Source organism: Pseudorca crassidens, chromosome 9 (assembly GCF_039906515.1).
Source record: "Pseudorca crassidens isolate mPseCra1 chromosome 9, mPseCra1.hap1, whole genome shotgun sequence".
Taxonomy (NCBI): domain Eukaryota; kingdom Metazoa; phylum Chordata; class Mammalia; order Artiodactyla; family Delphinidae; genus Pseudorca; species Pseudorca crassidens.
The window spans coordinates 47,265,875-47,283,913 of NC_090304.1; the positions used below are offsets into that span (position 1 = coordinate 47,265,875).

The following is an 18,039-nucleotide window of genomic DNA, read 5'->3' on the forward strand; positions in this document are numbered from 1 at the left end:
CTCCCACCTGTCTGCCTAGTAACTTACTCATTCTTCAAATACTCAGATTTCACCTACTCTCAGGAGTTTTCTCCTCATTCCTCCTCCTTCCAGTTGAGCTGACTGCTCCAGAGTCCGTCATTTTTCCTGCATTTTCTTGTTTCTGTAACTACCTACCCCATACGGAAGCCATCTTATTCATCAGATTCTGTAGTGCCATTTCAGGGTCTGATACATAGTAAGAACCGAAAGAATGTTTATTAAATAAAGCCATAAAGACAGTAACGAAGATCTGTGGGGATACAGAGGAAGGAGAGGCTGACTAAAACAGTTTCATGAGGGTAGTACTTTTCAGCTGTTCTTCAGAGAAGTTTTTAACAGGTGGAGATGCGTTAGTAATTTTCCAGGCAGAGGTAACACGATAAGCAGAGATTCCCTGAAGGCAAGAAATATGCTGGGGAAATAGCAAATGATCTAGTTTGCACGGAGCGTTGGTAAGACCGGACCACGCAGGGCCTTGAGGTCATAGCAGTTTGACCTTTCTATGAGGATAAAGAGGAGTTTCTGAAAGATCTTAAGCTATGGAAAGCTTAAAACGCATTACAGCTGCGTCGTAGTATCATCACCTTGGTATGCAGATGGACAATGGAGGTGCGGGGCCTGGGTGGGGCCTTAACGAGGAAATTAATGGGCGGTCTGGGGCGGGGAGTGAGCAGTGTGGTGAGCTGGATGGAGAGGAGGGACGACCATCGGTTGTTTCGACGGTAGGACGCCGAGGTGGGCGTGGGGCGTGGAAGGCGTGTCTAGTCGGTACAAATTAGAGGGCGCGGGTACCACTCATTGCACCAGGTGACCGCGCGGGGGGAGCAGGTCAGCCCTCCGCCGCGGAGCCGGAGGCGCCTGGTCACTTGTCCCTCGCGCGGCGCCGTCTGCGCAGCTCTCGGTGGGGTCGAAGGAGGCCGCGGGCTTTGCGGTTCCACTTCTGGTTCCGGTTCCGGTTGGAGCTCGCCTGCGGCGAGGGCGGGTGGTCATGGCGTACTCCACCGTGCAGAGGGTGGCCTTGGCCTCGGGGCTCGTCCTGGCTGTGTCGTTGCTTCTGCCCAAGGCCTTTTTGTCCCGCGGAAAGCGGCAGGAGCCACCGCCGCTCACCGAAGGTAAGCGATGCTACAGGGAGGGCGGCTCCGGGAATCTCCGTCCCCGCTAGAGAAGGCGGACCCGGCGGCGTGTGGGAGGTGCCAAGCCCCTGGGTTCTTTTGACACCAGCGGGCAGCAGCCCGAGCGGGTCCCTCCTGACCTTCCACCGCAGGCAGGACCAGGAGCGCACGCAGACAAGCCTGGGCACACTCCCCGGTTGCTGGCAGCCCCTTCCCCTCACTGGCCTAACGCAACTAGTCACCGTCTGCTCAGGTGCTCTGAGTCAGGAGGGCTCCCTCTTGGATTCCCCTCTTCAGGGCTTCCGTATGCTTTCTGTCGTGCATTTGAATGAAATAGTTGGAATTGGTACTGTTAACCTTAATTCATTGTGTACTTTCAGTTTGGTGTTGGGTGCTCACTGCTTCAGGCTTTTTTTGTGCCTTTGTAAATATAACTTGAAGATTTTAATAGTAAGAATTTAAATTGCTGAGATGAACAAAGCTCTGCGTTGCCCTTACCTGAACAAGTATTTGTCAATCTTTTGTTATTGGCATGATGTATGTGGTGGTTAAAAATCCACTGTTTGGTCTGCATTCTGGGACTTTATAGGTGAGTGTAACACGACAGGGATGCCAAGGCTGGGAGAAAGAACTGGAACAGTCCTTTGTAGGTCGTGAAGTTACGCTAACTTGAGTCATGGTTTTACAGTCTCCACACTTACACTGATATTCAACCTGTTGATTGTTGGACAGCTGCTTTTGAACTGAAACTCATTTCCCTCTAATTTGTATACACTGGCTGTAACTCCACCCTCTTGTACCTCACAGATAGTAAATACTAGAAACGCAAAGCACCAAGCTCTAGGGATGGAGAGCAGATCGAACTCATAATTGTTTATAGAGTTTGCTTAATAATCTTTGTAAAACTCTACCTGGGAGAGACTTCTTAAAAAAAAAAAAAAGTACATGGTGGTTTTTTTTTCTTCTTTCTGTTTTATTACAAAACCCCAAAGGTTTTACTCACTTTGTCTAATGATATTGTCTGCATTGAAGAAGAGTAAATTTGTGATGACCCTAAGCAGTAAAGATTTGTTTAGAATAGTCTCATCACAGTGAATTTTCATTATGCTGAATTATCTTGAATAAGTTCTATTCACTGTGAGTGGGAGACACTCTTCTGAATGTTGTATAGAGAGGCGTTTAGACATGGCTTTCTCTTAACGCAGGTGGTAATAATCAATGTTCTCATCTCAGAATCTTTGCACTTTCTGTTCTCTTCATTCTTGAAGTGTTCTTTTCTCAGCTTCCTTCTCATTGCTCACGTTTCAGCTCAAATGTGATCTCCTCAGAGAGACTTTCCCTGATGACCCTAGCTAAAATAACTTTTTTTTTTTTTTTGGCCACACTGCGTGGCTTGCGGGATCTTAGTTCCCAGACCAGGGGAACCTGGGATTGAACCCCAGGCCACTGCAGTGAAAGCACTGAGTCCTATCCACTGGACCATTAAGGAACTTCTGACACTACTGTTTCTTTTCACTGTTCCTCCCTTGTCTCCGCATCCCCTCCCTTCCCTAATTAAAAACTGTTTGAACCTGCTATTTGGAACTCTGGGAAGGTCATGGAGGCCGAATGAAGCCGATTTTCTGTAATCGAGTAATGAGGGACACAGAATTTTGTGCCCAGGAGCCCCACAGTGTCCTGCTCAGTATCAAGTCTTCCCAGGTTTTTCAGTAGTTCAAAGAAACTAAGAAGCCAAGCTTAGAGAAGATTTAGTTTGGCAGATGCAGAAGAAAACTTGAATACGAAAAGTGCCTAGAAGTGGGGAGGATAATGAGGGGCTTTAAAAATAATCACGTTTTCTAGAGGTTAATGCCAAAGCGAGGGAAATAAAAGGTTAGAAGCCGGACCCAATAACATGCAATTAACCAAGTTCACATTCTATTTATGAATTCATCTAGTTTATGCCTCTTTGTTATTCCTGTGCTAGAAAACCCCAAGTTCCATCTTCACCACACCCCACATGACTTACACAACATTTCAGGTCTGAAGACAAAATATACCTCCTCTGGGAAGTCGTTCCTGGCCACCTCCTGACCCCAGGTGCCCCACACATGTGCTGCACTTAACTCCATCCTATCATATACAAGGCCCTACACTGTAAATGTTGGTGACTGAGAGACCCTTGAGGGTAAGGACAGTGCAGGAAGAGAGGAGGGAGAAGGGAGAGATTAAGAGATGATTCTTAGAAAGAACCGCTGGGTGAACATAGGAGATGAAGGAGTCACTGAAAAGTTGCACCGTCTGTCGTTTGAACAGGCACAAATATTAATGCAAGTTCATGTGCCCGACGAAGCGTCGGCGTTTGGAGCAGAGAAAGGTTTATCGCGAGGCCATGCAAGGAGACAAGGTGGCTCATGTCCTCAAAAGCCTCCTGCTTCTAAAATAACTCTTTACACTCCCCTCATTCCCTATTTCATCATGTTTTATTTTCTCTGTTGAAGGCATTACTCTATGATACGACATTTTCTTATTTATTTGCTCTTTTTTTTGTCTCCACCTTCTAGAATGTAAGCTCCTGAGGGCAGGCACTTTGTCTTGTTTACTATTATTTCTTCAGCAGTTGGCATATAATGGACAATCAATAAATACTTTTAAATGAATAAGATTATGAAGACACTAATATTGTGAGTTCTCTTTTTGCATTAATTAACCAAAGTAGTATAATCTAGGCAAAAACCTACCTTGAATGATGTATTCCAGTAACTGAAATTTGCTAACTAAAATCCCTGCCCTGGTACACTGACATTTTAAAAACAGTGAATCCTAACCATTATTGGGTTATATACCCCTTTGAGAATCTGATGAAAGTTATGGATTTTTTTCCCAGGAAGAATGCACATGCTTTTTATACATACGTTCAGAATTTGAGAATCAACTCAGAGAATCCACAGAACCCAGACACCCCTGTTTTGAATAAAGGGACAGCCCTGATTATTTGAAAATTCCTAAAATTCGTGCCATTGTATCAATAGCTTCCATTTCTGCCCATTGGCATATATGTGGAACAAGCACAGTCCCTTTTCCATGTAACAACTGTTAGGATAGTCTTTTAGCAAATATTTATGATGTACACTTTTACATAGTTTACACACAACGTATAAATATTGTTAATTCCGTGAAAAAATGAGCCAAATCCCTGCCTTGAATCCACAGTTTAGTAGAGGGAAACAGACATTAAATAAGTGCAAAAAAGTGTCAATTACAGGTACTCAAATCCTTGCAGGGAAGTGGGGAGACACATGTTAGAATGGTCAGTTTTTTTGTATTCTTTTTTTTTTTTTTTTGCGGTACACGGGCCTCTCACTGTTGTGGCCTCTCCCGTTGCGGAGCACAGGCTCTGGACGCGCAGGCTCAGTGGCCACGGCTCACGGGCCCAGCCGCTCCGCGGCATGTGGGATCTTCCCAGACCAGGGCACGAACCCGTGTCCCCTGCATCAGCAGGCGGACTCTCAACCACTGCGCCACCAGGGAAGCCCAGAATGGTCAGTTTTATTAGTGGCTCAAGAAAGGTGTCATGGAGAAGGAGAGCCTTTTTTTTTTTTTTTTTGGTAATAGCTTTCTTAAGATATAAATCACATACTGTGCAATTCATCCATTTAAAGTGTGTAGCTGAATGGTTTTTAGCATGGTCACAGAGTTGTGCAACCATTAGCACAATCAATTTTTAGAACATTTCATTATTTTCACCCCCCCAAAACCCATACTATTTAGCCATCACCCTTCAACACTCCCCAACCCCTTCAGCCCTAGGCAACCATTAATCTACTGTCTGTCTTTATAGATTTGCCTGTTATGGGCATTTCATATAAATGGAATCATACAATATGTGATCTTTTGTGACTGGTTTCTTTCACATAGCATGTTTTCAGGGTTCATCCATGTTGTAGCATTTATCAGTACTTCATTCCTTTTTTTTTTTTTTTTTTTTTGCGGTACACGGGCCTCTCACTGTTGTGGCCTCTCCCGTTGCGGAGCACAGGCTCCGGACGCGCAGGCTCAGCGGCCATGGCTCACGGGCCCAGCCGCTCCGCGGCTTGTGGGATCTTCCTGGACCGGGGCACGAACCCGCGTCCCCTGCATCGGCAGGCGGGCTCTCAACCACTGCGCCACCAGGGAAGCCCGAGTACTTCATTACTTTTTATGGCTGAATAATATTCCATTGTGTGGAATATTCCATCCACATTTTATTCATTCATCAGTTGAAGGGCATTTTGGGTTTTGATTATTAAGAATAACACTGCTGTTAACATCTGTGTACAGATTTCTGTATGGATACATGCTTTGGTTTCTCTTGGGTATATGCATTTGGGAAATGTAAGCATTTTAGTGTAGCTGGAACTAAGAGTGGAATCTCTGGCTCATATGATTACTCTATGAGCAGTTTTGAGGAACTGCTAGATTGTTTTCCAAAGTGGCTGCATCATTTTACATTCCCACCATTAGTGTGAGGGTTCCACTTTCTCCATATCCTCACCGACATTTGTTATTGCTTGCCTTTTTGATTATAGCCATCCTAATGGGTGTGAAGTGGTATCTTATTGTGATTTTTTTTTTTGTATTTCCATGATGACTAACAACACTGACATCTTTTATAGACTATTTGTGTATCTTCTTTGGAGAAGTGTGTATTCAGACTTTTGCACATCTTTAAATTGGGTTTCTTATTGTTGTAAGAGTTCTTTATGTATTTTAGGTACAAGTTCATTATCAGATACATGATTTGCAAATATTTTCTTCCACTTAGTAAGTTGTCTTCACTTTCTCGATGGTGTCCTTTTAAGAAAAGTTTTAATTTTGATGAAGTCTGACTTATTTTCTTCTCTTCTGCTCTTGGTGTCATATCTAAAAACATAATTGCCAGATCCAAGGTCATAAAGATTTATGCCCATGTTTCAAGTTTTATAGTATTTACTCTTATATTTAAGTCTTTGATCCATTTTGAGTTAATTTTTATACATGGTGTGAGGTAGAAGTCCAACTTCATGTGGATATACATTTATCCCAGCATTATTTTTGAAAACACTATTCTGTTTACATTGAATTGTTTTGACACCCTTGTTGAAATTCAATTGACTGTAAGTGTGAGAGTTTATTTCTGGACTCTCAATTCTGTTCCATTGATACAAATATCATATACACCCATCCTTATACCAGTACCACACTGTCTTGATTACTGTAGCTTTGTAGTTTTGAGGTCATGAAGCATTAAGTCTTCCAACTGTGTTCTTTTTTCAAGATTAATTTCTGAGTCTTGTGGCCCAGCATTTCCATACACATTTTAGGATCAGCTTATCAGTTTCTGCAGAAGCCAGCTGGGATTTTTGATTGTGTGGAATCTGTAGACCAATTTGGAGAGTATTGCCATCTTAACAACATTAAGTCTTTCAATCTATGAACATAGGATTTCTTTTTATTTATTTGGGTCTTTAATTGATTTCAAAGAACTTTGTAGTTTTCAGTATACAAGTCTTATTTTGTTAAATATATTCCTGAGTATTTTATTCTTTTTGCTGTTATTGTAAATTGAATTATTTTATTTTATTTTCAAATTGTTCACTATTTTTTAGAAACACACTTTTTGTGTATTAATATTGTATTCTGCAAACTTGCTGAATTGTTTATTAGCTCTAATACATGGTCTTGTTCTCTGTGAACAGAGATTGTTTTACTTCTTTCCAATCTACATGCCTTTTCTTTCTTTCTTTCTTTTTTGCCTAACTGCCTGGGCTAGAACCTCTAGTACAATGTTGAATAGAAGCAGTGAAGAGGGAACATCCTTGATTGTTCCTAATCTTAAGAAAGCTTTCATACTATTAAGGGTAATGCTAGCTGTGGATTTTTTTAAAGATGCCCTTTGAGGGAGTTCCCTTCTATTCCTAGTTTGTTGAGTATTTTTGTTATGAAGCGGTGTTGAATTTTGTCAAATGCTTTTTCTGTGTCTAGTGAAGCGATAATGGGGTTTTTGTCCTACATTCTGTGGATATGATGCATTACATAATTGATTTTGGGGTGTTAAACCAACCTTGCATTCCTTGGCTAAATTGAGGAGGTAATTCTAAAGTGTTTTTATTAGCCAGATTAAGAAGAACATTCCAGGCAGAGGGAACACAGAGCAAAAACAACACCCAGAGCCTTGAAATAGCTTTAGAGTTGTAAGAGATGAGACTTGGGGCCAAATTGTAAAGATTTTTTTTTTTCTGCCATACTTAAGGAGTTTGTATAGTATTCTAAAGGTAGAGGAGGCCATTGTAAGTTTATGAGTAGAAGAGAAACATACAGTCTGAAAGGACACCTTGGCAACAGTATTAAGTCTGTATCGTGAGGATTTTTTCAGGGAGAATATTGTTGCTGTAGTCCAGTTGAGACATGAGCATCATTAAGCGAGTGTCTTTGGGCTCATCAGTTAGGATTCTCATGATAAGTCACAGGAAATTCAGCTGAACTGTCTTAAGTCAAAAAGAGAATGTATTGATTAGTCCAAATGAAAAGACCCTGTGTTAGAATTGGCCTCCTGTGTGGTTTGATCTAGAGATTCACAATCTGATTTTCTGTGTCCTTTTCACTTCTGGGTTCCTTCTCAAGTTGACTCTGTCTGTTGACTTCTCAGGGTAGCAAAAATAGTTGCAACAGTTCCAGATATCACCTCCTCACACTTAATTGTCCAGAGAAAGAATGTTTCTGTTCTTTTGAACTCTTCCTTCACTCCCATCTTACTCTTATCCCCTCCCCCTCCTCCCACACCTATTCTTTCCCAATAGTTCCAGCTAACACATCCTCCCATCTTACTAGCTTGAGTTAAGCTATTTGCAGTGCTGTGGGTAGAAAGAATATGCTGATTGACCACTGTGGAGTTGAGAGTGATTCCCAAAGGGAAATAGGGGTACAGGAAGAAGAGGGAGTAAATGGAGCAGGGGAGGCATCAACGTTGGATAGGAGGGAAGAAAACAATTTTAAGAGACATTTTTAAATAGACGTGGAGCGTGAGAGAGAGGGAGGCATCTTGAATTATTCTCAGTTTATTGGCTTAGGTGAATACATAGATGGTAACACCCTTTACCAAAATAGTAATGAAGCAAAGTAGATTAAAGGGGAAAGATGATGAGTTCAGGAATTTGCAGACTAGTGTCACGTCCCCTTCTTCCATCTTTTTTCCTAAGTTGACATCCCTAGCTGCCTCATCCATTCCTCATATGACATAGTTGCAAGTATCTAAACATAGCCCTCTTAGATGGCAAACAATAGCAAGTGTAAGCCAGTTAGCTCATGGAAGAGCACCCCCCCACCCCCCTTTTTAAAATTCTTTACTTCTATTAATGCATCTTGGGGATTGCTTTAGATTTTTGGCATTTTACTTGCTGACCTTGCTGTATATTCGAATCTTAAATTTTTTTTTTTTTTAAATAGGAGCTACTCATCTAGGTTTTGTCCATTTTGTACATTCACTTGATGTTTTGGAACCAAATATAGCAGTTTCTAGCCTTTCCTGTTACATTTTATCTATTGGTCCAGAATTCTAGCCTCTTGACATTTTTTCAGAATATTTATCGTTCCATTCAGTGTATTTGTTTTACCATCGCTCTCAGCTATATGCCATTCTTGATTTTTTTAAAAAACTTTTTTGTTTGACATTTTCAATCATAAGCAAAAGTAGAGAGAGTAGTAAGATGAATCCACATCACCCTGCTTCATCATCTTGTATCAGGTATATCCCCACTTACTTTTCCCCCCATATACTCAATTATTTTGAAGCAAATCCCAGACATTGGGTCATTTCATCCGTAAATAATTTTGTATACATCTCTAAAAAATAAGAATTCTTCTTAAAATAGCCGCAATATCATTATCACACCTAAAAAATCAATAATTCCTTAATGTCATTAAATATCCAGTCGGCATTCAGATGTCTCTGACTGCCTCACAATTTCTTTTCACAATTTCACCCTTGCTTTTGATTAGCATGTCGTCTTGATCATTCAAATTATTTTTTTAAATCTGTCAGTCATTTGAAACTGCTCTTCAGGTCACCCCAGTCTATTCATTGAAACTTTTGTGTAGAGTCATTAAACCAGTTGGTCATTTGATTGCTTTACTCCATCTTATTCTGTCTGTTTTAGGCTGTGGTCCACCTTCTTCCTCCCTTCTCCCTTCAGTCTGTTCTCAACATAGCATCCATACTGATCCTTTTAAAGCGTAAGTTTCTCCCTCCATAAAACCCTCCAGTGGCTTCCTGACTCAGATGAAAAGACAAAGTCTGTACATGACCTACTTAATCCTTTTCCCCATTTCCTTCTCCTTTTCCTTTCTTTCTCATTTTGCTTTGACCATGCTGGCCTCTCACTGTTGCTTGAACATGCCAGATGTGCTCCCACCTCAGGGCCTTTGCATTTGTTGTTTCCCCTGCCTAAAATGCTCTCCCTTGAATAGCCATGTGCCTTTCCTTTATCTTCTTTAGGTCTTCATCTCCTGAGCCTTCTCTGGATACTCCAGCTAAAATCTTTATTTCCCCCCAACACATCCTATCCTCTTTGCCTGCTTCACTTTTTCTCTTTAGTATTTATCATTACCTTGTGTATTATCTTTTCCCATTTAGAAAGGAGGTTCCATGAGGGTAAGGATTTTTGTTTGTTTTGTTCACTGCTGTATCTCCAACTTTAGACCAGGCCTGCACATTGTAGAAAATCAATATTCATGAATAAAGGAATTAGTGAATTGGGCGAATTAATGAATGCTGGCTCCCAGGGATCATGGTTTCCTCTATTAGCATTTATAAGCCATTACTTTATTATTACTATTATTATTACTGTTATTTATGGTTACATAAACTATTGTGCATCCATATGATAGACTATTATGAATCTAGTAAATTATATTCATGAGGGGTTGGAGTTTTTTTGTTTTTTGTCTGTTTTGGTGGCCAGTTTTCTTTTTCTTTGAAATCAAAGGGGAAAAAATACCAGTTTGTCTGGGATCACTGTGGATTTATAAACAGGGTAGACAATACAAATACAGTATTAATTATACCTGAACTTGAAATCTGATACTGTGTACCATACCTATTTTTTTTGAGGGACTTTCTTTTTTTTAATTGTAGTTGATTTACAATGCTGTGTTAATTTCTGCTGTATAGCAAAGTGATTCAGTTATACATACATATACATTCGTTTTCATATTCTTTTCCGTTATGGTGTATCACAGGAGATTGAATATAGTTCCCTGTGCTATACAGTAGGACCTTGTTGTTTATCCATCCTGTATATACTAGTTTGCATCTGCTAACTCCGCACTCCCAGACCTTCCCTCCTGCAGCACGCCCCCCCAACAACCACAAGTCTGTTCACTATATCTGTGAGTCTATTTCTGTTTTGTAGATAAGTTCATTTGTGTCCTATTTTTTAGATTCCACATATAAGTGATATCATTGGTATTTGTCTTTCTTTCTGACTTACTTCACTCAGTATGACAATCTCTAGGTCCATCCATGTTGCTACAAATGGCACTATTTCATTCTATTTTATGGCTGGGTAATATTCCATTCTATATATGTACCACATCTTCTTTATCCATTCATCTGCTGATGGACATTTAGGTTGTTTCCATGTCTTGGCTACTGTGAATAGTGCTGCTATGAACATAGGGGTGCATGTATCTTTTTTGGATTATAATTTTGTCTGGATATGTGCCCAGGAGTGGGATTTCTGGATCATATGGTAATTGTATTTTTAGTTTTCTGAGGAACTTCCATACTGTTTTCCATAGTGGCTATACCAACTTACATTCCCACCAACAGTGTAGGAGGGCTCCCTTTTCTCCACATCCTCTCCAGCATTTATTTGTATACTTTTTAATGACGGCCATTCTGACCAGTGTGAGGTGGTACCTCATTGTACTTTTGATTTGCATTTCTCTAATAATTATCGATGTTAAGTATCTTTTCATGTGCCTGTTGGCCATTTGTATGTCTTCTTTGGAGAAATGTTTAGGTCTTTGCCCATTTTTCAGTTGGGTTGTTTGCTTTTTTGTTTAAGTTGTATGAGCTGTTTGTATATTTTGGAAATTAAGCCTTTGTCAGTAGCATCATTTGCAGATATTTTCTCCCATTCTGTAGGTTGTCTTTTTGTTTTGTTTATGGTTTCCTTTGATGTGCAAAAGCTTGTAAATTTGATTAGGTCCCATTTGTTTATTTTTGTTTTTATTTATATTGCCTTAGGAGACTGACCTAAGAAAACAATGGTACTATTTATGTCAGAGAATGTTTTGCCTGTGATCTCTTTTAGGAGCTTTATGGTGTCATGTCTTATGTTTAAGTCTTTAGCCATTTTGAGTTTATTTTTGTGTATGGTGAAAGCTGTCCAACTTTCCCAACACCACTTGCTGAAGAGACTGTCTTTTCCCTGTTGTATATTCTTGCCTCCTTTATCGAAGATTAATCGACCATACGTGTATGGGTTTATTTCTGGGCTCTCTGTTCTGTTCCATTGATCCATATGTCTGTTTTTGTGCCAGTATCATGCTGTTTTGATTACTTTAGCTTTGTAGTATTGTCTGAAGTCTGGGAGGCGTATGCCTCCTTTGTTCTTTTTCTTTGAGATTGCTTTGGCAATTCTGGGTCCTTTATGGACCCAGGATTTAGGATTATTTATAAATAAATAAATTTTAGGATTATTCTAGTTCTGTGAAAAATGTCATGGATAATTTGATAGGGATAGCATTAAATCTGTAGATTGCTTTGGGTAGTGTGCTCATTTTAACAATATTAATTCTTCCAATCCAAGAGCATGGGATATCTTTCTATTTCTTTGAGTCTTCTTCAATTTCTTTTATTAATATTTTATAATTTTTAGCATACAACTCTCACCTCATTGGTTCGGTTTATTCTTAAGTATTTTATTTTGGGGCGTGTGATTTTGAAAGGTATTGTTTTTTTACATTCCCTTTCTGATATTTCATTGTTAGTGTAAAGAAATGCAACCAATTTCTGTATGTTAATCTTATATCCTGCTACCTTGATGAATTCATTTATCAGTTCTAGTAGTTTTTGTGTGGAGTCCTTAGGGTTTTCTATGTATATAGTATCATGTCATCTGCATATAATGACAATTTTACCTCTTCCCTTCATTTGGATACCTTTTATTTCTTTTTCTTGTCTGATTGCTGTGGGTAGAACTTCCAATATCATGTTGAATAGAAGTGGTAAGAGTGGGCATCCTTGTCTTGTTCCAGAATTTAGTGGGAAGGCTTTCAGCTTTTCACCATTGAGTATTACATTGGCTGTGGGTTTGTCATAAATAGCTTTTATGTTGAGATATGTTCTCTCTATACCCACTTTGGTAAGAGCTTTTATCATGAATGGATGTTAAATTTTGTGAAATGCTTCTTTTGCATCTACAGAGATGACCATGTGGTTTTTTGTGTTTTCTTGTTTATGTGATGTACCACATTGATTGATTTGCGTGTGTTGAACAATCCTTGTGAACTTGGGATGTATCCCACTTGGTTGTGGCATATGATTTTTTTTATGTGTTGTTGAATTTGGCTTGCTAATATTTTGTTGAGAATTTTTGCATCTATATTTACCAAAGATATTGGCCTGTAATTTTCTTTTTTGGTGGTGTCTTTGTTTGGTTTGGGTATCAGGGTGATGGTGGCTTCATAGAATGTCTTTGGGAATGTTCCTTCCTCTTCAGTTTTTTGGAAGGGTTTGAGAAGGATCAGTATAAGTTCCTCTTTGTATGTTTGGTAAAATTCGCCTGTGAAGCCATCTGGTCCTATAATTTTGTTTGTAGGGAGTTTTAAGATTACAAATTCTATTTCACTTCTAGTGATTGGTCTGTTCAAATTAGCTGTTTCTTCTTGATTCAGTTTTGGTGGGCTATATGTTTCTAGAAACTTGTCCATTTCTTCTAGGTTATCAAATTTGTTGGCATATAATTGTTCATAGTATTCCCTTATGGTTTCCTGTATTTCTGCAGGTATCGGTTGTTAGGTCTCCTTTTTCAATTCTTATTTTGTTTATTTTGTTCTTGGTGAGCCTGGCCAGAGGTTTGTCAATTTGTTTACCCTTTCAAAGAACCAGCTCTTGATTTTATTGATTTTTCTTTCTGTTGTTTTTTTTTTAATTTAGTTTATTTTCGGCTGCGTTGGGTCTTCGTGCTGCACGTGGGCTTTCTCTAGTTGCAGCGAGTGGGGGCTACTCTTTGTTGCAGTGCACGGGCTTCTCATTGTGGTGGCTTCTCTTGTTGTGGATCATGGGCTCTAGGCACACGGACTTCAGTAGTTGTGGCTCATGAGCTCAGTAGTTGTGGCTTACGGGCTCTGGAGCACAGGCTCAGTAGTTGTGGTACACAGGCTTAGTTGTTCTGCTGCATGTGGGATCTTCCCAGACCAGCGCTCAAACCCTGGTGTCCCCTGCATTGGCAGGCTGATTCTTAACCACCTTGCCACCAGGGAAGCCCTCTATTGTTTTTTAGTCTCTATTTTATTAATTTCCTCTCTGATCTTTATTGTTTTCTTCCTTCTGCTGACTCTAGGGTTTTTTTGTTTTTTTTTTGACTCTAGGTTTTGTTTGTTCTTTTTCTGATTCTCTTAAGTGGTAGGTTAGGTTGTTTATTTGAAGTTTTTATTGCTTTTCGAGGAAGGCTTGTATCACTATGAACTTCCCTCTAAGAACTGCTTTTGCTGCATTGCATAAATTTTGTATGGTTGTGTTTTCATTGTCATTTGTCTCAAGGTATTTTTAAATTTCCTGTTTGATTTCATCATTGACCCATTGTTTGATTTTTTAGTAGCGTGTTGTTTAGCCTCCATGTAATTGCTTTTTTCTCATTTCTTTTTTCTGTGGTTGATTTCTAGTTTCATGCCATTGTGGTCAGAAAAGATGCTTTTGATAATTTCTATACTCTTAAATTTGTTGAGGCTTGTTTTGTGTCCTAGTATGTGATCAGTCCTAAAGAATGTTCCATGTGCACTTGAAAAGAATGTGTATTCTGGTTCTTTGGATGTAATTTCCTGAAAATGTGAACTGTTCTATTGTATCATCTAGGATCTCTGTTGCCTTATTGATTTTCTGTCTAGAAGATCTGTCCAGAGAAGATCTGTCCATTGATGTGAGTGGGGTGTTAAAGTCTCATACTATTATTGTATTCCTGTCATTTTCTCCCTTTATGTCTGTTAGTATTTGTTTTATGTATTTGGATGCTCCTATATTAGGTGCATATATGTTGATGAGCATAAAATCCTCTTCTTGTATTGATCCTTTTATCATTATATAGTGTCCTTTATCTTTCTTTATGGCCTTTGTTTTAAGTCTATTTTGTCTGATATGAGTATTGTGACCCCCGCTTTCTTGTCATTTCCATTTATGTGAAATATCTTTTTCTGTCCCCTCACTTTCAGTCTGTGTGTGTCCTTTGCCCTAAAGTGGGTCTCTTGTAGGCAGCATCTTGTAGGCTTTTGTTTTTTAATCTAATCTGCCACTCTGTCTTTTTATTGGAGTATTTAGTCCATTGACGTTTAAGGTAATTATTGATAGATATGTATTTATTGCCATTTTAAACATTATTTTCCTGTTGATTTTATATTTCTTCTTTGTCCCTTTTTCTTGTTGTTTTTCCTTTTGTGGTTTGATGATTTTCTTTTGTATTATACTTATGTTCTCTTCTTTTTGGTTTTTGTGAGTCTATTTTATGTTTTTGATTTGTGGTAACCCTGTTTTTCAAGTATGTTAACCCCATTGCATATCTACTTGCCTTAGACTAGTAGTCACATAGGCTCAAACACATTCAAGGAAATTTAAAAAATCTATGTTTGCTTACTCTCCTCCATCACATTTTATGATTTTGGTGTCCTCTTTTACATCTTCATGTTCATTGTTTTGCTGTTCATTGTGGTTATCATCACTTTCACAGAAATTTTTTGATTTTTTTTTTAATCTGTGTACTGGTTTATTTAGATGATTTGCTTTCCAATTGTGATTTTCTCTTTTCTATATATTCTATTTAGAGAAGATCTTTCAATATTTCCTTTTAGGGGATAGTTTTAATATTGCTGTATTCTTTTAGTTTTGGCTTGTCTGAAAAATTCTTTGTCTCTCCTTCTATTCTAAATTATAATCTTGCTTGGTAGAGTACCTTAGGTTGCAGATTTTTCCCTTTCAGGACTTTGACTATATCTTGCCACTCCCTTCTGGCCTGCAGCATTTCTGTGGAGAAATCAGCTGATGGCCTTATGGGGGAACCTATGTAATTAACTCTTTGTTTTTCTCTTGCTGCCTTTAGAATCCTCTCTTTAACTTTTGCCATTTTTATTATAATATGTCTTGGTGTAGGTCTGTTTGGGTTTACCTGTTTGGGACCCTCTGTGCTTTCTGTATCTGGATATCTGTTTCCTTCTTTAGGTTTGGGAATTTTTCAGCCATAATCTCTTTTAATACATTTTGGATCTCCTTTTCTCTTTCTTCTCCTCATGAAGAGTTCCAAATAATATGGGAAAATTGTATACTATAAATGAAAAGTAAAGATGTATTCACTGTATGTATTCACTAGGAAGAAGTAGGTCAACATCTTAACAGTGGTTATTTCTGGGTCATGGAAACATGGGTGGTTGTTATTTATACTTTTCTCTACTTTCTCAATTTTCTATAGGTATGCGGGTTTTTTTTCTTATATAACCAGAAAAAAAGTTTCTTCCCTTCCATGTCCACTCCATCAAAAAAAAAAAAGGAAGAATCCTTTTTAGAATTGAGTCCAAGAAGCGTTCACTTCTCTATAGTTGAAAAGTCCACTATCCACCTTTTGCTTTTTGCAAACTGGAACAATAATTATGTCTCCATTCGTTCAAGATTTCTCTTTTTATCAATATAATTTCTTAAAACTTTCTTCAGTTCAGTGACCTTATGTGCAAGTTTTACCAGTTTTCCTGGTAGAAATTACTTAGTGAACAGACTTGATCTTACCCTCCTCACCCATCTGGAACTTTTTTTCCCTCTAGGATTGTTAATTCTCTCCCATTTAACCCCAAATTGATACCCTTTGATAGAGAATATGGAAGCAAAATAGAGGTTGAGAAATTCTGCTTTCTCAGCATTACATTTTATCATCAAGCAAATTGCCTTTTCACTCTAAAAATACCCTTTTTGCTTTTGCTAGTCTTTTTTTTTTTTTTTTTTGCGGTACGCGGGCCTCTCACTGCCGTGGCCTCTCCCGTTGCGGAGCACAGGCTCCGAACGCATAGGCCCAGTGGCCATGGCTCACGGGCCCAGCCGCCCCACGGCATGTGGGATCCTCCCGGACCGGGGCACAAACCCTTGTCCCCTGCATCTGCAGGTGGACTCTCAACCACTGCGCCACCAGGGAAGCCCTTGCTAGCCTTTTTGTAAACCTTAATTTGTTTTGGACCTTGGCCTCCTCATGTGGTCCTTCCAAGTCTTGCTACTCTTTCATGCTGATTGCTGATGTGCTCTTCTGTTCATTTTTTGTCTGTTCTTTTAGAATAGCTACCAGTACATCTGCTGTTTTCCTTTGCCTTCCCCACCTGCTTAAGAATTTTTTCAATGCCCAAGCAAAAATGCACTTTAAGAGCTTTCTTCTTAGAGTCTCATGAAATGGAACCACGTGTCTCTGTTCTCAGGACTTCTTAATTCTGCCTTCCTAGAGCCTGTGCCACACACCCCCTACATTTTTGCCACAAATTCTAAGATGGCATGATCTCTTTCTCCTATGGTTCTCGTTTGATTTCACCAACAGGTTTCTTCTTTGGCCAGAGTAACCATTCCCTGACTCACCTTATGTACCTGTGGAACGTGAAGATGTCAGCATACTAGGTCAGGAACTTGTCAGTTGTTCCTGGTTAGCTGACTGGGACTTTGAACAGGTTCCAGAGTAGTTGAAGCCCTCCAAGGTGACAGTGTGCTGCTTCTATGCTAGAATTGGCTTCAAGAGAGTCCTACCTTCCATCTCCGTTGGCTGGGGCCTGGGGGACTCCTACCGTAATGTTAACGTTTGGCATCTCTCCTGCTGACCCTGCCCACCTGTGTTTTCCATTGAGCGTCTCACTTTGAATGCCTATAAACAGGATTCCTTACCAGCCCCTCCCCAGTAACCCTGTTCCTCTGGAATAGTTCAGACTCTTTTTGTCACCATATTCTCCTCAAGTGAGTCCTGCTCACTGAGTCTGAAGCTCTCCAAGATGTGAAAATACATACACAAACATATGTGTATATGTGTGTATACGTATTTATACGTGCATAGGTAACACACACATATACGTAGTTCTTTGTTATCTTAAATTAGCTCTTTATGTGTTGGTATGTAGGTGCCTGAGACAAATGGATTATTTGGGTCCTTTACCTTTTCTCTTAATGAAACATCAGACATCTACTCTGAAAGTGTGCAAAGAGGAGCAGAGACAATTTGAGAGTCTGTGAATGAATGTAAATTAGACACATTTTCAATTTCAGAAACTCAGAGGTGGGTGGGTGTGGGGCACCTCGATCAGTCTGACTGCCATTTTCTGTTCTCAAAACTGTGAAATTGAAAACACTCAGGATAATGAAGTAAAAAACTATTTTTAGCTCTGAGAGTGACTGGGCTGGGTCTTCAGATTACAGCAAGGCCAACAGGCCTAGTGTAAGTCATTCAGATCAGTTCAACAAAGTGTATAGCATGCAAGACCCAGAGCATGCTCTGTAAGCATAAAGAAAATACTAGACTTCTATTAAAGAAGTTCATAGTTTGTCCTTCAGCCACAGAGCACCAGGAATGCACCTACAGTTGAATAAATTGGGTTTATTGCTTGTTGCAGCAAAGGAGGATGCACACCACGAGGAAGCACGCAGCATCTCAGTAAGAGTGTTAGAAAAGTCTTACTATAG

The 18,039-nt window shown here is 39.5% G+C and overlaps 1 protein-coding gene across 7 annotated transcripts in view; it reads left to right on the forward strand.

Annotated features, from left to right (window-relative positions):
* Nucleotides 1-824: 824 nt before the first annotated feature.
* Nucleotides 825-18,039, forward strand: part of RIC3 (RIC3 acetylcholine receptor chaperone) — a 49,392-nt gene continuing 32,177 nt past the window's right edge. For 3 of the 7 annotated variants that reach the window (XR_010946154.1, XR_010946155.1, XM_067750043.1), the window contains exon 1: nucleotides 826-1,133. Coding sequence is in view for 5 of the 7 variants with exons in the window: in XM_067750043.1 (XP_067606144.1) it covers nucleotides 1,010-1,133 (124 nt within the window). In the remaining 2 variants the exon portion in view is untranslated. Of the gene's footprint in view, nucleotides 1,134-18,039 lie in introns of all 7 variants that reach the window. The other 4 variants (XM_067750042.1, XM_067750040.1, XM_067750037.1 and 1 more) reach the window with 4 other exon arrangements.